At 37.3% G+C, this 27760-nt stretch overlaps 1 protein-coding gene across 6 annotated transcripts; it reads right to left on the reverse strand.

Annotated features, from left to right (window-relative positions):
- Window positions 1–225: 225 nt before the first annotated feature.
- Window positions 226–27326, reverse strand: LOC125232880 (zinc finger protein OZF-like). Of its 6 annotated transcripts, none has more exons than XM_048138701.1 (12): window positions 27180–27326; window positions 26806–26861; window positions 26075–26197; window positions 25608–25779; window positions 24329–24453; window positions 20478–20559; window positions 18776–18899; window positions 17219–17367; window positions 13223–13294; window positions 12212–12309; window positions 2108–2190; window positions 226–333 (listed from the first exon to the last, which is right to left on the reverse strand). In XM_048138701.1, the coding sequence occupies exons 2-10, from the start codon at window positions 26857–26859 to the stop codon at window positions 12239–12241; spliced, it is 972 nt and encodes a 323-aa protein (XP_047994658.1). In that variant the 5' UTR covers window positions 26860–26861; window positions 27180–27326; the 3' UTR covers window positions 226–333; window positions 2108–2190; window positions 12212–12238. The 6 variants fall into 6 exon arrangements, with proteins under 6 accessions (XP_047994658.1, XP_047994656.1, XP_047994654.1 ...); XM_048138699.1 differs by having other exon boundaries at window positions 12221–12309; window positions 26737–26861; XM_048138697.1 differs by having other exon boundaries at window positions 26737–26861.
- Between the last annotated feature and the right edge of the window lie 434 nt (window positions 27327–27760).

Genomic DNA, 27760 nt, shown 5'->3' on the forward strand with positions numbered 1-27760 from the left:
ATACAGTAAACGTTTTTCCTGGATAACGCCAATTTAGTCATAGGTAAAAGCAATTTAGTTCTATGTGTTCCACGTTTGAAGTTGGTTGTGATAATTTCAAAAAACGACATATGTTTCTTAATAAAAATACACATTTCAAAAATATAAAGTGACGGAAGAGGCAGGTCTTTAATACTCGATCTTCTTTGGTAACACATAATGCACCCGTTTCAATCAAAAGACAAATTGAGAACAACAGAAAATGTATATTTTAGAAACAAACCAAACATTACATTAACATTACAAATATATATTACAATGTCTGTTGATTTCATTCCTGGAACACACGTGAATCTGAAAAAGCAATAGAACAGGAAATGAATTATCGTTAAGAGATGTATTGTAAACCTTCTCAAAATAAGAATAAATAAAATCGGAGCGTTCCGATCTCGTTCAATCGCTCCCACGAACTAGTTCGCTCTTTTAGGTATCTTGCTCATTTAAGTTCAGTCAGACCAGACGATCGGAAAGATCAAAACGAATGGTACCGAATAATGTCAAAATGATACGAATTGTCCCCAGATCATAATAACAATTAATAACCATCCCAGGCCGAAGGGTGTAAGTAACCGAAGCTTAATACGAAAACTTGATGTTTTTAAGTTGCTCTGCTAAGAAGCTCTCGCTCCCGGTCGTCGCAGTCAGATACTCGTTCTCGTTCCGAAGCGCTCGCGCTCGCCAATCCGATACTGAACTAAATGAGCAAAGACCGATTACAGAAAGGCACAAAGCATGGAAAGATTCGTTCCTTTCGGTCATTGATGGGATTTTATTCCTATCATAGTTCGTGAACGACACAAGCCTAGTCGATACCAGGGTATCGACTAGGCTGATAGTTTAAGGCCAGGGCCTTAGAGGTGCAATTCCCGTTAAGTTTGTACATTTGGATCACCTCTCCGATTTGGATAAAAATTGGTAGGCTGATCGAGTCCATGATGCGATCCACTAGGTTTCCCAAAATGTCCTATGTAGTTTGTATGAAACTTTCCTTTTTTAGGGTTCCGTACCTCAAAAGGAAAAAACGGAACCCTTATAGGATCACTTTGTTGTCCGTCTGTCCGTCCGTCCGTCCGTCTGTCAAGACCCTTTTTCTCAGGAACGCGTGGAGGTATGAAGCTGAAATTTATATCAATTACTCAGGTTTACTGTCCCTTGAAGCTGTGAAAAAATCAAACTTCTAAGCCAACGCAATCAAAAGATACAGCCGTTTATGCCGCAAATTTTCGACACTTGCAAGGGAATCAAAACCTACAGGGTGCTTCCCGTGAACTCAGAATCTTGAAATTTGGTACGAAGCAACGTCTTATAGCATAGATAAAGGAAAAATTACGAAAACCATAAATTTTTAGTTACATCACATAATATATTTTTTTTTAATAATTTTAACCTTACTACCCATTTCCTCATAAACGCGTAGAGGTATTAAATTGAAATTCATACCAAATACTCAGGTCTATAATACCTTTAAGCTGTAACAAAATCAAACTTCTATGTCAACGCAATCAAAAGAAACAGCAATTTAAGCTGCATATTTTGAAACTCGCAAGTACTCGCAAGGGAATCAAAACCTAAAGGGTACTTCCAGTCGACCTAGAATCTTGAAATTTGGCATGAAGCAACGTTTTATAGCACACATAAAGGAAAAATTCCGAAAACCTTAAATTTTTAGTTACATTACAAAATATATATTTTTTAATAAATATAAACTTATTACTTTTTTCCTCATGAACGCGTAGAGCTATCAAGTTGAAATTCATATCAAATACTTAGATCTAATTGCCTTTAACCCGTGAAAATTGTCGTAATGAACGAACTTTGTAAACCTTGCAGGTTTGTACGGAACCCTCGGTGCGCGAGTCCGACTCGCACTTGGCCGGTTTTTTTACCGAAAATGTATAGAAATCTGGTAACAAAAAAGGAAGGTTCCATACAAACTACATAGGACATTTTGGGAAACCTAGTGGATCTTGCTCAGCATCATGGACTCTATCAGCCTACCAATTTTTATCCAAATCGGAGACGTGATCAAAAAGTACAAACTAAACGGGAATTGCTGAGAGACGCTTACCTCTAAACTCTCTTTGCTTTGAAACTTTTGACTGCATAATAAGCAAAGAAACTCCACTGTCACTGCCTGGATGTCTAACGATTCTGAAATAACAAAACAATACACTTTTTTTCTTTGGACAGTCCTGTAAAAAATATGGTCAATGTTGTATAGGAAAAGGAGACACACTTCGATTTTTATTATCATTGTCTGTTAGTGGTAAAATGTGGAAATTTAGACCTGAAGGGACCGCGAACTTTTTAAATTATAATTAATATAAAATTAGTATAAAAACACGGACATTTCTTTTTATTTACTTTATTTTATTGAATGAATTTAATTTAATATTTAATTTATTATATAATATTAATATTCACAAAGTTATTTTAATTTTTAATTTAATTTAATTTTTAATTTGAAATTTTGAATTTAATTTAATTTGATATAATTTAATTTAGTTTGATTTAATTTAATTTAATTCGTATTTAATTTTGTTTTAATTGTAGTTTTCATTTTAAATTAATGATTGAATTTTATAGCTTTAATTTTAAATAAAAGTGTAACGTAATGTAACAATATGGACTCTTCTGTCTGAAATAAACGAATACAATACAATACAATAAAAACATCACACATGTTGGGTGACCAAGCGCTCTTTGTAAACGCTACAAACGCTAACTCGCCTTTGGTGGGACCCAGTGCCTTAGAACAGGCTAAGCAACAACAATTGGGTAGGTAAAGTTTTTTGAAGATAGGCAAATAATATATTTTTCAGTACAGATGGTGTTTTTTTTACGCACTAGTGCGGGAAGTGGTTCATTATATGCCAGGTCGAAACTTCGGAGGCTCATCTGTACTGAAAAACGTCGTACGATACACGTGCGAAAAGGAAATTCGGAACTCGTGTTTTAATCTATCGCCACTCGTTTCGAACTTCCTTTTTTACACACTTGTATCGTAATGTACTATTTCTGATAGAATACTTTGTAACGATCACGGAAAGGTTCCTTTATTTTTATTTTGTATTATTTATTAATTATCTTTTTTTTTAAGTGACCGAAATTATGTTTGTGAAATTTAATGGCAAATGAGGTGACAATACCTTTGCGCGTTCTGAATTAATGAAATTGGAAAAAAAACACCAATGACAACTAAGTGACACTGACAGTTGACATCGCTCTTTTTAATGTCATACATTCAACACGCGCAAAGGTATTGTCACCTCATCTGCCATAATGTTATCTTTCACAGACGTCATTTCGGTCACCTAAAAAATAGTTATTTGTTATACAAGGGTGCAAAGTTGTATTTTAACGCCGAGTGTGGAATTGAAAAACGAGCCAGTGAAAGGTTTCTATAGTTGAACCACAAGCGAAGCGAGTGGTTCGAGAATAGAATCCTGAACTTGCGAGTTTTTCAACACACAAGAAGTAAAGTCAGTCTCGTCGCGAGCGCGCTAGCGACAGGTCGTGACACTAAGGAGTTATAAGTGCGCGTGCGCAATCTAAGTTCTAACAATGGTGAAATGCGTAGCAAGCGGTTGTAACAAAGTGATTAACACAAAAGCCCCGGGAGTGCAGTGCAACAAATGTGCCAAATGGTGGCACGCATCATGTGCATCATTGTCCACAGAACACCTGAGTGCATTATCTGTAACGGACGCAATTGATTGGAAATGTCCCAAGTGCATACCAACGAAAGGTGCAAAAAAACGTATATCGGTGATTCTGCCAGACCGTGAAGAAGAGGACTCCGAGGCGGAAACGCAAATCGAAGCAGAGAAAGTGCTACTAGAAATGAGGCAAGAAATCCGGCAGTTACGAAAAACCGTTAAGGACATAATAGAACAGGAACTTAGATCTACCCTCGACTTTTATTCCGACAAAATCGATGAATATGAAAGCAGGCTAACGGACCACGATACTAGGTTTAAAATAATAGAAAATCAGTACAAAGAACTAAACAATACATGTAAGAACCTTACTCTAAAAAACGAAGTACTAGAGCAAAAACTATACAAAAGCGAACAGGCGATGACGTGCAACGATATTGAAATATGCGGAGTCGTAGAACAAGAGAACGAGGATATCTACAAAATAGCAAAATCAGTAGGACAGATGCTGCACCAAGATCCTGGAGACGTCCTTAGGGCCTACAGGAAAAAAAAACCCTTACGCTCCGACTCCGCCCAAGCCGAGCGCGCCAAACGGGACGCGCCTATCTCGGTGACCTTAAAAGAGGGCAAGCGAAATGACTGGTGCGAGACAGCAAAAACAACAGAAATAACTGCCCAGGACATCGGAGGACAAGGCAATAAGAAAGTGTACGTGCGCGAGTCGCTGACACCTACAACATCCTACCTACTGTGGAATGCTAAAACGAACCTTAGGGACAAAGAGCTGTGCCAATACGTCTGGTATAAAAACGGCCAAATCATGGTAAGAAAAAAACATGGTGACAAAAAAATCTACTACGTTAAGGCCGAAAAAGATATCGAGCGAATTGCCAAGGAACTCCAAAAAACATAGATATGTACCTACAAGATATAAGTACCTATATCGTGTGATCGAATATGTCAACATGCCAAAAAAAAAATTATATATATACCTATATAAATATAAACTAAGAAGGATATAAATAAAACATAATGGATATACCTAAAACAACAGCTATAGAGAACTTTTACGACTCCTGGATAGATTTCATGTTTAGTTTACCAGACGCACAAAATAGTTTAGTCTTGCTACATGTCAACATACGGTCAATAATAAAAAATCACGCCCAACTGGAATACATCGTCACTAACACCCCACGAACAATACACTTAATAATTATCACAGAAGTAAACATTACGGAATTAACAGCGAGTTTATTCGACATACCAGGCTATGTTATGTACACAGAACTACGAACACGAAGAAAAGGAGGCGGCATTATCATATACGCGCATAAAAGTGTTCAATTCACCAAAACTCCAGTGAATACAGTGAATTTCGAGTGTATGTGCGGTGAAGTGGAAATCGCTAACGGTGGTAAAGTGAATCTATGTTCAATCTATAGGCCACCTAACTTAAGTAAGTCAAACTTTATTAGTGAACTTTCGCAGTTAATTTCAAAATATCCCATTAACTCTGACTGTATAGTAGTAGGTGATATGAATATTGACATTTCGTGCACGAATAGTGTTGTAAAATCATACCTAAACAGCCTAAACGAATTAGGATTTGAAAGTTGTATATCTCAGTTTACGAGAATAGAATCTAACAAAAATAGAATATCCAAATCCTGCATAGATCACTTATTCGTTCGTGACGTTGGCAAGTACGGGGCGTATGCGCGCTCCCTACGATCAGCTGTTGTGCGAGATGCGCCGGCCGACCACTTCATAACCGGACTAGCTCTTATCAGCGAGGCGAGCGAATGTACCTACAAAATAGTAAACAAGTTGAATAACGAACAAGTCAAACTAGATTTAAGTCAAATTGACTGGAGCGCGGCGTTTCAATGCGACGACCCGAACGAATTAGTAGATCTCATAATTAACAAATACCAATCAATATATAATAAATGTACGTACAAATCTAAAATATGTGTTAACAAAAGGCAGGATAACCCCTGGATAACCGATAATTTAATAAATATGTGTAACAACAAGAAAAAACTCTTAAAAATATATTTAGCAGACCCAAGTAACAAGGAAAATGAGTTAATATACAAAAAATATAGGAATAGAACCAATAGGAAAATATGTCAAGCTCGAAATAATTTTACAAAGAAAGAAATATGTCAAAATTACCGAAATCCCAAAAAAATGTGGGAAATTATAAATAAACTTACAGGGAGAATTGTTAAAGCAATTGATGATGTAATACTAAAGTCATTCAGGTTAAAAGCGAAACACTTAGTCAATAAATTTGCAACGGAGTTTAAAGAAAATGTCGAAAATGTGATAACGAAATGTGACATGCCATTACTTGACGAGAAATCGTACATAAACACCCCTAACCTAACATTTCGCCTGGGGAAAATTAACGAAAAAACAACACAAAAAATAATAGCCCAGATAGACGATAAAAAAAGTCCGGGATACGATAAAATAAGGGCAAAAGACTTAAAATACATTTCGGAACATATGACCCCAGTGTTAACACACCTTATAAACTTATGTATAACGCACTCCGTTTTTCCTGACAAACTTAAAGTAGGGTTGGTAAGACCCATTCATAAAAAAGGTAGTCACGCTGACACTAACAATTATAGACCGATAACAATTTTATCATGTATAGACAAAATCATAGAAAAATATATAGGTAGCTCCCTAAACTCATTCTTATCAAGTAATGGCATAATACACGAAAGACAGTTTGGTTTCCAAAAAAATAAAAGTACATCCCAATTGTTATCATTGTTTACTGATGAAATTAACGAACACTTGGAAAAGAAACATCATATACTTGTGGTAATGATTGACTTTAGCAAAGCTTTTGACACTTTGGCTCACACTAAGCTATACAAAAAACTAGAACAAAATGGGATACAGGGACCCATGCTGGAACTTATCAAAAACTATCATGCTAATAGACACAACGCCGTAACCATAGCGGGCGAACAGAGTGACCTAATTCCGACCTTATGCGGCACCGCCCAAGGTTCGATTTTATCTCCAACGGAATACTTGCTATATGTAAACGATATGTGTAAAATCTTCCGGCATGGTTCGGTATACCAGTTTGCAGATGACACATGTTTAATTACAGCTCATGAGAACTTGGAAACTGCACAAAACATGATGCAGCATGATTTTGATATATTGTGCAAATGGGCTCACGACCTAGGTCTGACACTCAACTACGCCAAAACCAAAATGATGCACATTCACTCTCCATACAAAAAAAACTACTTCACACCAAAGATCGTGGCCCACGAGCACAAATGTCTACACATGCCTAGCACTCATTGTAAATGTAGTCACCTAGATATTGTAAAAGAACATACTTACCTCGGGCTAGTTATAGACCATAATTTTAATTGGGGCCCACACATCCACCGAGTATGTAATAAACTTAGGGCCATATTATCTAAGCTATGTATTCTAAATAAAAACCTTAAATTATAAATTTAAAAAACCCCCGACACAAAAAAAAGGTGAATTAAATTAAAAATTAAATAAAAAAAGGGTGAAAAAAACTAAAAGTGCGAGCTTTCAAAAAGTAATAAAATAACTAAATAAGTAGCTCTAGGAATACCTACCTTCCTTCTTACGAAATACCTACCTTCTTCTTCTTAGGAATATCTACCTACCTTCTACCTTCTTACGAAATACGTAAGATGAAAACCTAACTACGAAATTCTTGAACGTAAAAATTTTGGTACTTAAACATAAAATTACTTGAATTCTTAAACACAAGAAATATGACAAAATAAATTATTAATTATTATTCTCTTTATTGATTTCCATTATTAATTAATGGTAAAGTGTTGTCGCGTCGGGGGACCGCTCTCAATATTAGCGTAAGGGCAGACGTCGTTGACGGTTGTGTTTCCGATGCAGTCTTTAGAGTCTTATTTTAAGATTGGGTGTTGAAATTTTTGCTCAGCACTTATCTAGTTTGTTTGGTTGTAAACATATACGTTACTTGTAATTCTAATACTTCCTTTGACATTTTGGTTGTATAGTTACATTGTTCATGTTCAGGTAGTTAGTTTAATGTATGTACCTAGTGAATTTTTTTGTTAAACATTTATTATGTTAGTTTAGCTGTGTAAATATTTAGTTTTTAAGTTTCAAGTTAGACAGGCAAAGAGCGGTCCCCCGACGCGACAACACTTTACCATTAATTAATAATGGAAATCAATAAAGAGAATAATAATTAATAATTTATTTTGTCATATTTCTTGTGTTTAAGAATTCAAGTAATTTTATGTTTAAGTACCAAAATTTTTACGTTCAAGAATTTCGTAGTTAGGTTTTCATCTTACGTATTTCGTAAGAAGGTAGAAGGTAGGTAGATATTCCTAAGAAGAAGAAGGTAGGTATTTCGTAAGAAGGAAGGTAGGTATTCCTAGAGCTACTTATTTAGTTATTTTATTACTTTTTGAAAGCTCGCACTTTTAGTTTTTTTCACCCTTTTTTTATTTAATTTTTAATTTAATTCACCTTTTTTTTGTGTCGGGGTTTTTTAAATTTATAATTTAAGGTTTTTATTTCTTTCTTTTTGTAGGGGGCTCTTTCTTTTGTCATATTTCTTGTGTTTTGGAATTCAAGTACCGAATTGTATGTTAAGTACCTACTTACCTACATTTTTTACGTTCAAGATGTTCTAGAGGTAAGTGCATGCTGTTTTTATAAAAATACTAAAGTCACTATAAGCGTGCCGTTCAGATCTGAGGAGTTCCGTTCTGACCAACATCAGGAGTTCCACTGCACCAAATGTCACTGTTCTGGACGTAAGTGCATGCTGTTCTTATAAAAATACCAAAGTCACTATAAGCGTGCCGTTCAAATTTGAGGAGTTCCGTTCTGACCATCATCAGAAGTTCCAGTGCACCAAATGTCACTGTTCTGGACGTAAGGGCATGCTGATCTTATAAAAATACCAAAGTCACTATAAGCGTGCCGTTCAGATTTGAGGAGTTCCGTTCTGACCATCATCAGCAGTTCCACTGCACCAAATGTCACTGTTCCGTAAGTAAATGCATGCCATTCCTTTAAAAACACAAAAATCACCATATGTATGCCTTTCAGATTTGAAGAGTTCTCTCGATTTCTCCAGGATCCCATCATCAGAACTGGGTTCTGAGAAAAATGGGACCAATCTGTATTCATATACTATCAAAAAAAAAATCAAAATCGGTCCAGTAGCGACGAAGATATCGAGGAACAAACATAAAAAATAAAATACAGACGAATTGAGAACCCCTTCCTTTGAGATTTGAGGCGGCGGTTAAAAATCAGCACCGATAGCATGGTCGCGCCAGGCCATCCTTTTCGCACTTACTAATAGTACGAATATCACAGAATATAATAGTACAAATACTGAAGGCTCACTCCTTTGATGTTCATAAAATGCCGCCATTCTAAATTCTTACCTACATTAACAAACAGACCGCACTCGAGCAGCCGACATAGAATTCTATTGCGCCGCGTGAAGGTCGTCACCAGTGAACGGGCCGCGAAACTCGCGGCCGCCGCCATATACATGTAGCACGGCGATAGAATCGCAGAATGAGCCGCCCCTTTAGGCCTAGCACATGATTGCCGCGAGAGTATGTCGCCGCGAGATAGATGAGATGACACGTCTTTGTCGTAATTGTATTAATGACATAAGAACCGGTAGTCTATCTCGCGGTGACATACTCTCGCGGCAATCATGTGCTAACCCTGCCGTAGGCCTAGCACATGATGGCCGCGGGAGTATGTCGCCGCGAGATAGATGACACGTCTTTGTCTAATTGTATTAATGACATAAGGACAGGTAGTCTATCTCGCGGCGACATACTCCCGCGGCCATCATGTGCTAGGCCTGCTGGTTTTATCATTTATCGCGCGATCAGGCTTGCCTCTGTAATCCATAATAAATAAATATTTTTTTTTTGTGGCGGCGACCATCTTGGACCAGCGGCCATCACCTACAGCTACATATACATACAATCACGCCTGTGTCCCATGAAGGGGTAGGCAGAGCACATGAAACTACTCAGGTTTCAGTGGCACTGTTGGCAAATAAGGGGTTGAAAGAAAACGAAACTGTGACATTGCAGTGACAGGTTGCCAGCCTCTCGCCTACGCCACAATTTAACCCACATCCCACAGTCGCCTTCTCCCACGGGAAGAAAGGCCCTCACCTACAGCTAATATAAATAAAAAACACTCGACTAATTCACCTTTTATAAACAAAAAAATAAATCAAAATCGGTAGATCCGTTCAGGAGCTACGACACGATGCGATGCCACAGACAGACACACACATACACACACACACACACACACACACACACACACACACACACACACACACACACACACACACACACACACACACACACACACACACACACACACACACACACACACACAGAGACAGATAGACACGTCAAACTTATAACACCTCATCGTTTTACGTCGAAACACAACTTTCTACGATAATTGGTCAAGTGCGAGTCGGATTTCGACTCTTCCATACAATTTAGTCATGAGCGCCTGATGGAATGTGATAGCAACGATTTCACAAACAAATAGTAGAAGTTTAGTACATTTCGTACTTTTAAGACGTTATATCTCGGAAACGATAAGAGATAGACCAAAATGGACTTCAGATTTGGGCTTTCGGTGGCACAATAGTGCCACACGAATTTTATATTTTCGTATATATAGACATTTTTTGGACCGATTTGGATAATTTTTTTTTCAAAAAATCTAACCCGGTGTAAAATCTTTATTTTTTGAGCTAGAAGGCTGAAAAAAATAGTATTTAGGTGTTTTTGTAATACATTTCGGGCCGCTAAGAATCAGCCACATACCATTGTAATTTTTTTTTATTAAAAAAAAAACTAATTAAAATTTTGAATAACCTCCGACATAGTGGACCGATTACCATCAAACATGGCTAAGAACACTCCCGACTGATTCAGCTTTCAAACAAAAAAACTAAATCAAAATCGGTTCATCCGTTCGAGAGCTACGATGCCACAGACAGACACACACACAGACAAACAGACAGACAGACAGACAGACAGACAGACAGACAGACAGACAGACAGACAGACAGACAGACAGACAGACACGTCAAACTTATAACACCCCGTCGTTTTTGCGTCGGGGGTTAAAAACAAAGTCCCTTTTAATACATTAAGACTACTATACATGTCTATGGCGGATTCTGTCATAAGTTATGGCCTGGCTAGCTATGGTAGGTCATACAAAACCTACCTAAACGATATATATAACCTACAATTACGTATCCTTAAGACTATTGTACCTACAAAAATTAAATATAAACATAAATGTAACTATGAGAATCTATTCAGTTACTGCGGGGTGTTAACTGTTTTTGAAAAGATAGATTTAGCTATTATAACTCAATACTACAAGAACATAAAATACTTACGGAAAAAAACACGACCTTTGCGGCTTCGTAACTTAGATAACATTCCAACATACGAGATCGAAAAAACTAACAATGAGTACGGGCGAAGAGTATGGAAATGCACATTACCGCGGATACTGAATAGATTCCCAAAGGAATTGATAGACTCATTAGAAAGTCGAACCTGTAGCCAAGCTCGTTATATACTGAAAAAACACTTATTAAAAACGAAAAAACTTAATTATGTATAAATAAAATAAATAACAATTCATATGTAACTAGACTCCTTAACTCAAATAATCTTTTCAATTTAAGATTAGCAGTTAAGTATATTATATATGCATGTACGTTTCTTAGAAATAAACAGATTAAATTTTTAATTTTTAATTTTTTTTTTTAAAATACATTTGCACCCGTGTGTAACACAAAACTTTTCCCCTCACTACGGACACTGGCGATCAAATATATGAAAGAGGCGCGTTCCTAGCACACAGTCTAAGGTCGTGTAGGTGAACGCGTACTATGCTTGTATGAGTGACATATGAAAGGTCGACGGTTCGCGTTTTTGACAGGCGGTAACTGTGAGGTAACCGAGAGGGGGTGGGCGGCACTTTCAGCGGGGGGCGGGAGTGGCCATACTGTACGGTAGTACTCTTTATTATACTGTGACTATAGCGAGGAAAGTACAACGCAAAAAACGCGTTTATCACGGCGTCCAGTAGTTCCACAGGTGGTAAATCATCGTCATCGCTAGATTCACCCACTTTTATCAATTTTAAAGCAGAAAATTTGACTATACTCAAAGTCAAATTACTTTATCCACTAGTGGATAAAATGCGTTTTTACCCGCTGGTATTAAAGGATAAAACACGTGTTTCCGAGCTAGTGAGGGGAAAAGATAATTAATAAATAACATGAAATAAAAATTAAAGAGTTACCTTTCCATGACGATATTCGATCAAAAAATATATTATTTACCTATTTAAAAAAACTTGACCTAAAAATTACAATTCGCCTAATAAGTAAGATCCGAACTAACCATATTTACCAGTTGCAGTGTTTTCTGTCAAAATGTCCGTTTCAATATTCTCCGTGCCTTTTCATGAAGCTTCATGTGCGTCTCAAGAAGCCTTTTACCTGAAATATCAAGCGCATTTGTTTTATGCTTCTGTAACTTCCTTAGACTCAGCTATATAATAAATTAGGTAGTAAAAATTTGACAGATAACTCATGTTTGGGTCATTTTTTTCAAAGTTATCCACCCCACTTTTTTTTTGTAACATGGGTATTTTTTACGTGATTCATACTCAGAATCGCGAGTTCTTTCGATCCTGATAGGAGAAAAAAAAATGTCCCAAGATTTCCATACATTTTTCGAACCTTCCATTTCGTTACCGCCATACAAAATGTATGGAAAAATAGTAACGGCATAGGAAAAAACCCTATGACACTTTTTTTCTCATATTAGGATTGAAATAGCTCGCGATTCTGAGTGGAAACCACATAAAAATTTTGATGTTACGGTAGATGTCGCTACAGGTCCTATAGACCTATATGGTGGAAAATTTAGCTGACTGTGGTTGAGGTGTTGGTGGCTTAGATGGCACAGCGCTGGAGTATCGATCCAAAAGCCGTGAGTTCATGAATCAATCAATACCGTAATTTTTCACTTTTAAATTTATTTTAAGCCTAATGGCATCGAATGCAGTCCAACGTCATGTATGTTTATAAAAAAGTTAAAGTTTTAGGGCCAGTTGCATCAACCACATTTGACAGACACATCATCGTCACGCAGCAGATGTCTATGGAACTTCCCATACAATAAAATTTTACGAACGCTTTAACCCTTAAATGCATGACCTTGACAAAGATTTATTCAAATTTGAATTTTGACATGCTGTCAATAGAGTTAAAAATGCATGATGTATATATACATCACTATGCATTTAAGGGTTAACGGTGACAGACGGTTTAGTTCAATCGGTCCTTAGGCTTTACGCGATAAGGTAATCGTCAAGTAATTATAAGGAAAAGCAACACGAGTACTAACCTTTAAATATATTTTTGCAAGTTGGGCATTCCGTATCTAAGTGAGCGTTTTCACGATGTCTCAATAATGAATCTGTCGACAAATAGTACATTACATCAGAGGCCGGGAAAATGAGGATTTCCGGCCAAGTGGGTATATATGGCCGAGCGAGGCCGGATAGGGATACGAGGCCGGGAATCCGTTTTCACACCGAGGCATGTATAGTGCTTTTCTCAAACATACAATGAAATAAAAAAAAATGCTCTAAAGGACAATATTTTATAAAAAAAGTTACTTTGCAGGCCTAGGCCTAAAAAATAATATGAAATCCCTTTACAGTCCTCTCGAGTTGTTGCGCCCAAAAAGCGATACTTCCCAGCCCATTTTAAGGAACGTAAAGACAATATTTCATTGCATGTTTGAGAAATAAATATTTACCTACTTAGCAAAGACATATATAACTCCGTATAGATAAATAAAGTCTAAGAAAAAAACGTACCTCAGTACTATACAGAAAAAGGTACGGTGGCCTATATAACATTACACCTTTGGGGTACGCTCAGCTAGATGGCGCTAATATTAATATTTGACATTTTAACACATTTATCAAGCTAATAATGTGGACCAAATTGTCAAAACTGAGGTTCAAAAGTTTTAAGCCTGTGTCAAGAGATGGCAGTCTATGCACTGTGATTACACATTTTACTTCGACTGTAACTCTATACAAGGTGCTCGCGAGGAACCCGCATAACTTGAACCACGCGTTTCTGAGGCCAAAAGAAAGAAAAAATGTTATATGAATTTTTAAATTTTTCGCAAAAAAAATTTTTTTTTGTTTTTTTTTTTAATTTTTTGGACGTATTTTCACATATAAAGTAATTTTTATCCATGAAGTTGGCAATTAAAATGAGTTCCTTAATTTATTTTTCTAAAAATAAAACCGCCTTCAAAAAAAAAGCGTGTATAAAACACGGAGAAACTGAAAAGCCAAAAATAATAAACCTTCGAATTCAGATTTCTTATCGGATTGCAATAATCTAAACATCCAAATTATAAACAAATCAATTATTTTTGTAGTCGGTACCAGACCTGTTCGTCGCCTTGCTATTTCCTGTTTGCCCTACCCAACCATACGCAGGCTGGTCCCGACTCCAAAAATAATTGATTTGTTTATAATTTGGATGTTTAGATTATTGCAATCCGATAAGAAATCTGAATTCGAAGGTTTATTATTTTTGGCTTTTCAGTTTCTCCGTGTTTTGTAACACGCTTTTTTTTTGAAGGCGGTTTTATTTTTTGTTAAAAAGTTAATTTATTTGTTGATTTTTAGTGGTTCCTAGTGATATTATATGTATCAGTCCGAATATATGTACAGTAGTGAAAGAATTGTCCTTTAACTCCTAACCGTTGAGGAGTTGACCTTCCATCATCAGCTCAGCCACATAAAATTATTACCACCAGGCGCAAATACTGGTGCACCTTTGAAAAATACACAAAAAACATTACATGTGCCTATAACATTTGAAGAGTTCCCTCGATTTCTCCAAGATCCCATCATCAGACCACGACTTGGTGCCAATGGGACCATCTCGGGGTTATACCCGTTCGATCAAAAAAAAAATTTTGAAAATCGGTCTACGATTCTCGGAGATATCGAGTAACATACATACAAAAAAAAAATAAAAAAAAAAAAAAAAAAAATTCAGTCGAATTGAGAACCTCCTCCTTTTTTGAAGTCGGTTAAAAACCAAATTTTTTGGAAGTTTTTCTTGTCACATTTTTACATCTATCAATGACTACTGTGAGACTATGCTCCACAACTGCGCATCAGCACCGTTAAGAAGACCTTTTCTGAGTAACAATACGGAAATGTTTTTTTTTTAATTGGCAATAACTCTGAAACTAGACGAAATCTAGAAAAGTTTATATGACATTTTAGTCTTAAAATGTGACTAAGAATATGCCGTTAAAGTTATATGGGTTCCTCGCGAGCACCTTGTATAATACTCGATCCTCTTTGGGGATCATCCACATATTACGTCACACCAAATTTCAGGTTTTTGGACCCCTCCCCCCTATGTCACGCTTTTTTGTATCCCTTTAACAGGGATTGTCACATTTAGTATGACCCCCCCCCCCCCCTTACACTGTGACGTAATATATGGATGACGCCTTGCTAGTTATTTTGAACCTTTTCTACTAGCAAGGTCGTGATTTCAGAGTATAGCTATCAGAAACCTTCATAACACCTATGTTTGGTAACATATGAAACAACAAGAAATATTTTAGGCACTAGTCCCATCAAAAGCGAGCTATCGGCGATGGTAAAAAACAATGTTGAACTGAAATGAAATGAAATTTTTATTTTCAAAGTAGGCATATTACAATGCGCTTATGAACGTCAAATAAAGCTACGCCGGCTCTAACCCGACGCCTCAGCCTCGAGAAGATTTCAGTCCCCCCTCAGTTGGAGGGGGGTATCCACTATGGGACCGGCAAGAAACTCGGCGGGCCACTTCTTTTCAAAACATTACATCTTATAATCAACATGCATTAAAAAACAAGATACAATTAAATAAGCAAAAGTTTCATCAAAAAAAAATATTAACAGACTAGGTAACTACTCTATGGAAATTCATTTCAATAAATTATACAAAGTACAAAGCTACTATAATAGGCCCTTGAGGCATTGTACCAAGGATACTGGCGACATTTCCTCGCTGTATCGCAATGCTGATACGTTGTGCGAGGAAGTCGCCAGCTCTTCGGTCACCAGTTACCTCAACCAGACGCTTCTCAATTTCTGTGAACAACTTGTTCGCGCTGGGACCCCCTGGGACCTAGAGTTTCTACGCCAAAAGGTACAAAAAGGTATTCTTTGCCAAGACTTTTGTATTTATTACGTTTCAAAATTTATTTACATATACACGGTGCTCGTGAGCATTGCGAGAGATTTTAACCACGCATTTCTGAGGCTAAAGGATGGATTTTTTTAATTCACATGAGAAAATTTTGCCCCAAAAAATATTTTTATTTTTATTTTTTTTTTTACTGTTTTCGAATGTATTTTCACATAAAATGTAAATGTTATTCATAAAACTAGCACTTAAAATGAATTTTGACGTCTAAAAACCTCATTTTTGAAAGCTTTTATTTCGTACTTTTGGACATCTATCAATGAGGATAGTGAGACTAATTCTCCATAATGGCATCAACATTGTTAAAAAAGCCTTTTGTACTAAGTAACAATAAGATTTTTTTTTTTTTTTTAATTGGTCATAACTCTGAAACTAGGCGAAATCTAGAAAAGTGTATATGAAATTTTAGTTTAAAAATGGGATCAGGAATATGCTCTTAAAGTCTCTCGCAATGCTCACGAGCACCGTGTATATACACGGGAGCGAATATCTTTTGTTCATTTCTATCACCGATAACTCATAGCCAGACATCGGATTCCGTGGGGCGAAACTTCTTGACAGCTAGGGACTTCCTATATCGATAAACTCATTTATCGATACTAGTTCTAAATACTAGTGATCACACAAAGGTTTGCTTATAAAATATTTTTTTATTAAAAGAGTATGCGCTTTTGGCACTGTTTGAGTTGCAGGCGTCCATAGGTTACGGTAACCGCTTTCCACTGCACCGGACTGTATGCTTGGTTGCCACCGACGTAGTATAAAAAAAACATTATATAATAAAATAAGAAGAACTCAATTTTCTTCTTCTTTATTGAAAATTGTTTAAAAGTTTACTCGTCACAATTGATTTCGACGCTATTTATTTTAGACGCTATCTTCAGAACAATAGTTACAAAAAAACACACACAATGTTGGGGGCGGTCACTAGTATATAGAACTAGTATCGATAAATGAGTTTATCGATATAGGAAGTCCCTAGCTGTGAAGAAGTTTCGCCCCACGGAATCCGATGTCTGCTCTCTTACTCGCTTTTGGTGGGACCAGTGCCTTAGTTGACCCAAGTGAGAAGGCCCAAGGAATAATTGTCACAGCTTACATTTATGCAGAAAGCTCTTATCGCAGTCACTGCACTTGAGCTGTGAGCGTGCGTCGTGCGTTTGTACGTGTCTGCGCAAACTGGACTGTTGGGTGAACGAGCGGCTGCATGTTTCACATTGGTAGGGTTTTTGGTTTACGCTATGGCTCCTGAAAGTTTTTTTTTTCTTTTCACAAGTTGTTATTACTAACTACTAGGGAGCCTTTCTACAAGAGATGTGCTGCGCTACGTTGCTATGGATGCGTCCGATATCCACCAATCAGCTTAGTCGAACCCGTTTCCACTAGCGCTATGCTTTGAGGAACAATGAACATGATTGGTTTGGCTTGGATAGCGCATCTCTGGTGGAAAGGCACCCTTAGACTCACACATAGTCAAGTCGAGGTTTCCCCGAGTTTTCAAATTTTTTCAAAAAAGTTGTACATTTGGAATCCAAATCTGGATTTCGTCTTCGATATTGATAAATATTTGTAGGCTGGTAGAAATATATCGTCACTACTTTAAAAAAAACTTGTATCTTCGTCTGTCAATGAAAAGAAAATTGTAGTAAGTATGTATGGAATGCATATAGACTTACTGCGTTTTAACTTTGAGGAACAGCGTGAGATACGAGATTTTTTAAAAGTAGTGACAATATGTAGTATAATGCTGAGCAAGATCTACCGGAATTCATAAAATGACCCATTATGAAACCTTAATTTTTTGTTACCGAAAATGTACCTATAGGAAACTGGTAACAAAAAAGCAAAATTTCATACAAATTATGAGAGAATTGCTTTTAAAAAGGGTTGAGTTCAGATGTAGTGCGATGGATTTCCTTCGTATTTTTCCGGAAACGTTCGTATTCATCAACCTAGTTCAGTCAATGTCAGGCCCCGTAGCCGAATGGCATTTCTCCGACGCCAAACGAAAGCGATACGCCGCTGGCTCTGTCGCGCCAATACGCAAGCGCGATAGAGATAGATATCTACTAGCGCTTCGTTTCGTGAGCGTTTCGTGAGCGATTGTGCCATTCGGCTAGCCACCCTGTACATATTGTACCGAGACTGATTGAAATAGCAAGACATCGTAAGTTTCCGTAACAATACGAAGGCAAATCTTTACGCACTACATCTGTACTCGGGTTCTTAAAGGGTCGGCAAGACCTGTGGAGTTGTAATAAGCTAATTGCTTACCATCAGGCGGACCGTATGTTTGTGTGTGACCATAAATTAAATATAACAAGATCATACCATCCCATACATTAATATTCGACCGCCTAAGACCGCGCTTACACTCCACCACACATAGATGGCGCCACAAAAAAAATGTCATGTAGCTTTCGATTATACTTGTAGATGGCGTTAAGTGTCACTTTTGACATAGATTTACGGCTCGGAATTGGCACTTAATGCCAATCTACAATTAATCGGTGGCAACGAGGCATTTTTTTTGTGGCGCCATCTATGTGTGATGGAGTGTAAGCGCGTTCGTAGGCGGTCGCATTTTAATGTATGGGATGGTATGATCTTGTTATATTTAATCTATGGTGTGACTGATAAATCTTTAATCACTTACAGCATATGCACATTGAGCGTAGTAGTCTCGCCGAAGACTTTTTGACAGACTTCGCACTTGTATCCATGGCCACGGTGACGCCTCAAATGCTTGAACAAAGACGTACGCCAACGGAATCTGGCACCTGAAGACGACACAAAATATATTTTTCAGTACAGATGGTCGTTTTTTTACGCACTAGTTCGAGAAGTGGTTCATTATAGGCCAGGTCGAAACTTCAGAGGCTCATCTGTACTGAAAAACGTCGTACGATACACGTGCGAAAAGGAAATTCGTAACTCGTGTCGATTTAAAACACTCCCTTCGGTCGTGTTTTAATTTATCGCCACTCGTTTCGAACTTCCTTTTTTACGCACTTGTATCGTAATGTACTATTTCAGTACAGATGATGTTTTTTATACGCACTAGTGCGAGAAGTGGTTCATTATATGTCATTAATTTAACGCCACTCGTTTCGAACTTCCTTTTTTACGCACTTGTATCGTAATGTACTATTTACCACACCAACTGGTAAAGGCTTACTTTGCTATTGGAAAACACAAACAGACAATAAAATTGCATTTTATTCACAAGAGTGCAAAGTAATTTCATACAAATTTTAACTTGATATTTTATGCTGGCTGGTAGAATTTACCTATAAATGATAATTTTAGAATCATAAATATCGAATAAATTGATGGATTTGATTTAATTTGATATTGTAAAGTTAGCATTTTGTTCGTGTTGGTGTTGTGAAAAATGTTGGCAAAGATTCGTGCCTTGAAACCCTCGCACCGCTCAAGATTCCACTTTTTGAACCACTCTCACTTTCGCTTGCTCGGGTATCAATATTGGCACGTGCGGTTAAACAACAACCTTACCCCCTTGTAAAACAAATAAATATTATTGGTCAAATAAATTCCTCGGTCTGGCCTAGTCGGTTACCCTGCCTGCTAAGCCCATGGTCCTGGTTTCGAATCCCGATGAGGGCATTTATTTGAGTCATGAACACAGATGTTAGTTCCCAAGTCATGGATGTTTTCTATGTTTTTTTTTTTCGATGTTGTTTTGTTTTCTATGTTGTATGTTTTTGTCTTTAAAAGTATGTATATCCTCGCCTATCACTCAATAGCACCAGCTTTGCTTTGTTTGGGGCTAGATTGATCTGTGTAAATTGTCCTCCAATATTTATTTTTTTATTTATGCAACATAAGGGAAAACCAATTCAACATATTTTTAGGAGGAGGCAGGGCATAGCGAATGATATTCCGCTTTGTGTGTTAGGGCACAGCACAGCGGATATCGTCTCGCTCGAATCTAGAGCAGAGCCCAACTGGGGTAGTACCTGCACCTTACAGAAAACCGCAGCCAAATAGCACTAGACCCTACTCATAGTGTTGTGTTCCTGCCGGTGAGTAAGGCTGTTAGAGCTCAACGAGGGTGCGGTGTGCTGATGACGGGAGGACTTACGGAACTAACTTGTTCCGACTATTGTCCTTTGAGTCGTCGGCAACCCGAACCCTCCTTAGAACTTGTATACTCCTTTTTCTGCGTATTTAACACAGCAAAAGGGAGTGTACAAGTTTCTAATGGGGTGGCAACGCGCATGTGACACTCTTTGAGTTGCAGGCGTCCATCATAGGTTACGGTGACCGCTTTCCATCAGGTGGGCCGTACGCTTGTTTACCACCGACGTAGTATTAAAAAACAAAAACATACGTACCACACAAATTACAAAGATGCGGGCAGGCGTCTACATCTCTTGAATTTTTTTTAGGTTTGACTAAGTGCGTTTGTAGGTGATCCTGTTAATAAAAAAAAAATATTAAAGATATAAAAATAAAATACCTAAAATAGTATTTTATGCAACTGGTGGTTAAAAGAGGTCAAAAAAGGTGAGTGGCGTGGGTAACAATTTGAGGCGAAGCCGAAAATTGTTAATAAAGACGCCACGAGCATTTTTTGACTCAGTTAAACACCGCTGCATACAATACTTTTTCTACGACCAAGCACTTATTTTGAAAGAAAATTATAAATCAACAAATACCTACTTTCAGTCATCTTAGTTATCTAGTGGACCGCCTACCATTTTGAATATGCAGTTTGAGTGCAAACATGAAAATAAAACTGTCTATGGTATGGTTCTTTGAAGCCTGGCCACTAAGACGAATCGAGCCGAGTTGAATCGAGTTCTCATACATTTGAATGCGATTCGACGCGTCGCCAATGAACGCAGCAGAAAACGAAGGAGTCTCGACTCTGCGAATTGGTTTGTTAAGTTGGTAGCAATGTATTTACTGAACTGTAACAGCTCTATCGTGCTACTTCTACTAAATGTTTTCAGGGTATAGACTAGATAGACTTGTCCTGATATCTTTTATGTAGGGTTTTTAAGTTCTATGCACGACCTTGTAACTCACGAATAACAGTACGGGAGTAGAAAAAATACATAAAAGGGCCGCATATAATCCATACTAATATATAAATGGGAAAGCGTGTGTGTCTGTTTGTTTGTCCGTCTTACACGGCAAAACGGAGGGACGAATTGACGTGATTTTTTAAGTGGAGATAGTTGAAGGGATGGAGAGTGACATAGGTATTTGTCACTTTCTAACGCGAGCGAAGCCGCAGGCAAAAGCTAGTTATATTATAAATCCATTCCTTAACCCTTCGAGTTCCAAGCATCTATATGTATTTACTTATATTTACTGACATCATATGATGTCGCTGGGACTCGAAGGGTTAATAGCCCGGTCCACGTCGCGAGGCAATTTGGTCGCGCGTCAAACGAACCACGTAGACGCGGCCGAGACAGTACATACATGCGTTATGCTCGTGAACCTGCCTCGACCGAGGTCCATCTACAATGGACCTTTGCCGCGTGAGAACATTGCCTCACAACTCACAACGTGCCTCGTTCTGTGTGGTCCCCGATAATAGGCTACTTGACCCTTTTTTAAAGTGTGTTTTATTAAGTATTGTCCAATTGACCGAAATAAAATAACCATATTTTATTATGACTTAAAAACAACAAAAAATATTTTAAAAGTATTTTACGTAATCAGGCTGAAACAACACAGTCATGTTATAGATTATCTGTACTGCCGTCGCAAGGAGAAAAACCATAAGTGCTATGCTTATGCTATGGAGTTATGGTTTTTCTCCTTGCGACGGCAGAGTACATCAGGTCATTCTACTCGAAAACAACATTTTCTGACTTTCTAAGTATGAAGGCATAAATTTCAATATGTCAGTGATTGTTTTGACATGCAGTTAGGTTCGAATTCGATGACGTCACTACATCGCTGACAACGTTTTCGGTAGCCAAAATAAATAAAAAATTACACACATTTTAGTCGAAAATACGTAGTCATCATACACTTCTCATACCCAAAATCTATAAATATTGTTATAACATAACAACATACAACAACATACAATCACGCCTGTATCCCATGAAGGGGTAGGCAGAGCACATGAAACTACTCAAGTTTCAGTGCCACTCTTGGCAAATAAGGGGTCGATATAAAACGAAAGTGTGAGTGTGTGTGTGCGTGTGTGTGTAAATATTGTTATTTTATGTCAAATACTATAAGACAATCATTTTTATTGTGCCAAATTCGATATGAGTCTAGTAGCCTATAGGGTAAACTCGCCTGATTCGATGACACGCCTAATTCGGTGATACAAGCTTTGAAGCACTATTCGGAAAGACGATTTTTGGTTGTTTTACCGAATTAGGCGCGTCACCGAATGAGGCGAGTTTACCCTAGTTATAAATAAAATAAATAAATATTATAGGACATTCTTACACAGATTGACTGAGCCCCATGGTAAGCTCAAGATGGCTTGTGTTGCAGGTACTCAGGCAACGACATACGGTGCCCATGAGGAAAGGGAAATATTTTAACATCATATTCCTGAGCATATTAGAAGTTAAAAATGCTAATTAATGTTTGCTAAATTCGGCTTTATTTTTTAAATATTGCTATTTTTGTGTAAAAATGTTGTAAGTAAATCACCAGTACAAAACACCTTTATGATTGCGACGTTGCCAGTCTGACACTTCTAAATTGACTGCATAAGTCAAACCCAGTTGGATAATGTCATTGTTGACTTGTCAGCCCTAAAAATGTTTATTTTATCCCAAAATACGGATCATCAGTAAATAATTTAGAATAGAATAGTTTACAAATTAATTGCAATGTTGCAATGCAATTTCCCGCAAGCCAACAACAAGTTTTGAGTTGTGAATCGTTAGTTCTCGTATTTAGGTACTATAGTACCTAAACGTGGAAAGCCACATACCTTTCATTTAAATGAAAATGATATTTGTTTCAGAGATAGAATGCCTTTTTCCATTACGGATATGGTAGTAAAATGTGCTAATGTATGTCGTGTCAAGTTGGTTTTGTAATTATGTATTGAGTTTTATTAAAAGTTTACGCTCATTATTATGTATCTCATTTAGCCCATTAATTAACGTACACAATATCTTCAGTATTCATTTATTTAAAAAAGTCTACCTACCTGAAATTCAATTTACAATTACAACTTAAATCTTACAATACAAACTAGTACTATCACTATTTCCAACACAATTTTTAAGAATAATTTTAATTGCAAATCCTTGATGGCTGTCTAGGATCCGTCCTCCCACCTGCAACAGCTAAATGTTCAAGTCACGATGTTGCCGGATAGAACATGCATGATAGAGCGTATTTCACTCGACCACAACACATCGTCTCAGTAAACTTCCGTTATTACAGGCTGACCGTCTGAACGAGATAGAACCCTCTTGTTCTTAATATTAATCGGTGACTCTTTAAGAGCTTCATGTAGGTATGTACTTCGTAGAACTAATATTATTCGTTTAAAAGTCCATTTCTGATAAATCCAGGTTCATTGCAAAAATAAACAACAACACTGACGTTTAAAGTCATTCTGAATGTTGAATGACATGGACAATTTTTAAGTGGCCATTCATTTATTGCATCTAAAGAGTATCTATGATGGCGAAACTCACTGTAAACTGTTTGTTGAGTAGTAGGATTCTCTTTGGTGGTCTTAGGAAGCGAGAAAGACATATTTCGTATTCGTGTATTTGCGAAACCAACCTCTTTCTTATTTAATATTCAGTGTGTTGCGGTTATTAACAAAGAAGGATTTAGACCTCGCTTTGAATAATCTATGACCAAAAAAGTCTTCATGACATTGCCTCTTGTAAAAATAAAAGAGATAGCAACAACAAACGTTGCCAGCTCGCCCTAAGGCACTGTTATACTAGAGAATCAAAAGTTATGTATTTATTATGTAAGAAAAATTTTACAAAATTAAAAAGCATAATTCGACCTATGTTTATATAACATTTATTACTCCTTATGACCCCAGAAATGCGTGGTTTAATTTTTTCCCTTTCCTCATGGGCACCCGTATAATATACAAATATGGAAAACATCCATGACTCAGGAACAAATATCTGTGCTCATCACACAGATAAATACCCTTACCGGGATTCGAATCCGGGACCGCGGCGTAGCAGCGGCTTATGTATTTGACACTAACAACACTAACCTCAAAAGCCTCTTGATTCTCTGAAGTATGTTCACACTGGGAACAGTGATAACAATCTTCTTTATCTGATAAACCTTCACTCTCTGATTCCGACTTTATTGAAATGTTCTGTTGTGTCATTTTTCCTGTAATGTAAGAGACAATTAAGAAATTATTTAACCTTATAATTTATAGTGACCAGGCAGGTAATCCATACTATATAATACTAGCTTTTGCCCACGGCTTCGCTCGCGTTAGAAAGAGACAAAAAGTAGCCTATGTCACTCTCCATCCCTTCAACTATCTCCACTTAAAAAACGTCAATTTGTCGCTCCGTTTGGTCATGAAAGACGGACAAACAGACACACACACTTTCCTAATTATAATATTAGTATGGATATATGTATATAATCCCCCTTCCCGTGTGGTGATAGGTTAAGAATTTCACCACCCCCTTTCTTCCTGTGTGTGTCGTAGAACTAAACTATGGGTTAAATTGTAGCGTAGGCAAGAGGCTGGCCTGTCACTGCAATGTCACAATTTCATTTTCTTCCAACCCTTTAATTGCCAAGACACGACCAAGCATGGTTTGACCTTCTTCACTCTAGGCGAGAATTAAGCCACCAGCGCGCTAACCAACCTTTGTCACTGGACAAGGCCACATTCTCCTGCCAGCTTTGCGGTCGCGGCTGCCGCTCTCGCATTGGGTTCACTAGCCATTTGCGGAAGTGCCGCAATCTAATGGACGCTGCTTAACCCATCATATTATTGATGTTAGAGGCCATTGATGATTGATGATGTGTATGTCATAGAATATTATAAATGGTAAATGTGTCTGTTTGTTTCTCCGTCTTTCGCGGCAAAACGGAGCAGCGAATTGACGTGATTATTTACGTGGAGATAGTTGAAGGGATGGAAAGTGACATAGGCTAGGTACTTTACTACTAACCCCCCAAAAATTGGGGGGTGGAAGTTTGGCATTTGGCATTTATCGAAGCCGTTCTAAAATACTCGATCTTCTCTTCTTTGCTTGTAGTTGTAACTACATGAATACAATTTGATATAATACCAGGGGCGGCTCACTCCGCGATTCTATCGCCGCGCTACAAGTACATGCCGGTGGCCGCGAGCTCGCGGCCCATTCACTGGTGACGATCTTCGCGCGGCGCAATAAAATTCAATGTCGGCTGCTCGCGTACGGTCCAATTATTAATGTAAGTAAGAATTTAGAATAGCGGCATTTTGTAAACATCAAAGGAGTGAGACTTCTGTACTTGTACTACTCTGTGATAATACTCACTTATTGGAGACGTCACAATCTGATCGCAAGGCACTTTATTCTGCAAGCTATAATCTATGCTGGGTTTAAGGGGACCTATTTGTACATTTTCTGTCTCAAAAGACGTGTTTGAATTGTTCCTGGGTGCCTCACTTTCTGCTGAAGCAGACATATCTCTAGTTTTTGCCGGTGCCTGAAAATGATACAATTTGATTTAAGTAACAAATAGCAGAGTATTAAGCACATTTACTAGAGTACCTATCAACCCTGTAAATGTCTCAGGAGTCTTTAAGAAATCAAAATTCTAATGAACAAAGTTTCAGTTTATTGGATCTAACAGTTAGGGTTATGTTTTAATATAAAGTGAAAAATACCAATAACTTTCATTATTTAAGGGTATAATTTTACAACTATTTCAGGAATGTGCGAGTTGGTCAAAAAGTTGATTCGCCCATATTATGTGTAATTTACTTCAGTTTTAACATTACCTTCAATATTTCTTCCAAAGTCTTGTGGTTTTTCATGACCATTGTGTAGAATGCAGACGAAGAGCTCAGTTTCAGCACACAACGGGAACACATTTGCTGCGGGTAACCATCATCCTGTTCTATCTAAAAAATTGGGAAAAGGTTTTAAGACCCATGATTAAATGTTATGGGGTATTCCATGGGCTGTCCTGTACAAATTTTTGTTTTTTTTTTGGTGTTTAAAGCAGGCAATTATTTTCTATTACATAATTCTGCACAATACCTTTTAGTTTAGTTTAGTTATAGTTTAGTTTATTAGTATGAACTAATAAATTATTATTAGTTATGTTTTTATTGTTAGTTTAATTCAATAAATTTTATCTGTGAGTAGGAATTAAAAAACAATACCTTAGGCCGATAGTCCACTATCATAGGTTTATCATAGAAATATGATCATAGGCAACATGCCGTCCTTTTCCTTCACATTGGAGAAAAAGAGAGGCATACAAACCTATGATATATTTCTATGATAAACATATGATAGTGGACTATCGGCCTTAGATAAAATCTCTTACACTAACCAATTTTCCGAAAATTTGCGTTTGTATGGGACAAAGGTAGGTAGGTACTCCTGATGAATAAATTAAATACCTTTTAAAGTTTTAAACTTTAAAGATAATTACCTGAATACTCGTAAGTGTTTTAAGCATATCATTGAGACAAGCACCAAATATAGATTTCATTGCACCCACCATCGCAAGACAACAGCGGCAACATTTGTTGAAATCTTCCAATCGGATTTCCATCTCTATTTGACACATGAAACAACAAAAATATTAGTGTACAATGAAAAAATCTATTATTTCAATTTCAATTTCGTTTATTTTCACTCATATAAGTTAACAGTATACACCAAGACACTTACACGGTAAATACAGGATGTAACATTAATGCTGGTATTATATAACAATATGAAGTAAAAGTACACGAAACTGGCTGGAGGCAGATAAAAATTGTCGTCCCTGTATAACTACTTAAAATAATAAATAGAAGACTGTGTTGAAACTTTTAAAACGGCATAGTAATATTCGGACCGGCAAACACAATAATTAACAAAATTACAAACCAGTTGTTATTTTTTCTTATAAACTCGGGTTGTCAGACACTCAGTTCTAATAAAATATTAGCCTTTATTTATTTAAATAACAATAACTAAACGAATTGCAATCCGAAAGACGAAAATGCTGCCAGGCAGCCACTGCACTGCAGGCTGCAGGCTGCAGCCCAGCCAGACATTGACAGGTGACACTTGACAGTGAGTACAGTGACATAACAGCTGCGTTTAGAAACCACAACGCAGTTTTAGGGCCCCCACAGACGGGAGACAAAACTGTTTTGTCTCCGTCGCTCGGTCTATGGGCTAGTATGAAGGTGCGCACACGAGGCGACGCAACTTTTCATACAAATACGACGGAGACAAAACAGTTTTGTCTCCCGTCTGTGGAGGCCCTTAGCGTTCAACATTTAGAAATGATTTAAAAGTTTTAATAGTCTTAATAAGAATGAAAACTGTTTTTATGATATATCTAGACAGAAATCAATTTTTGCCACAGCGACTCTAAGCTCCAGTGACTCCAGTAAGCAATCTTGGTACATGACATGAGATTAAAACTGTTCCACGCTCATATGTACCTTAATGTCCTACCT

The sequence above is a fragment of the Leguminivora glycinivorella genome, chromosome 13, assembly GCF_023078275.1.
Source record: "Leguminivora glycinivorella isolate SPB_JAAS2020 chromosome 13, LegGlyc_1.1, whole genome shotgun sequence".
In the NCBI taxonomy this organism is placed as follows: domain Eukaryota; kingdom Metazoa; phylum Arthropoda; class Insecta; order Lepidoptera; family Tortricidae; genus Leguminivora; species Leguminivora glycinivorella.

Excerpts from the sequence above, each read along its gene's own strand:
- LOC125232880 (XM_048138699.1), bottom strand. The coding sequence starts at position 26,859 with ATGGAAATCCGATTGGAAGATTTCAACAAATGTTGCCGCTGTTGTCTT. Across the intron at positions 20,560-24,328 it reads AGAATCAAGAGGCTTTTGAG|GATCACCTACAAACGCACTT; the intron begins GTTAGTGTTGTT and ends TTTTATTAACAG. Across the intron at positions 18,900-20,477 it reads GCATCTTTGTAATTTGTGTG|GTGCCAGATTCCGTTGGCGT; the intron begins GTACGTATGTTT and ends TGTCGTCTTCAG.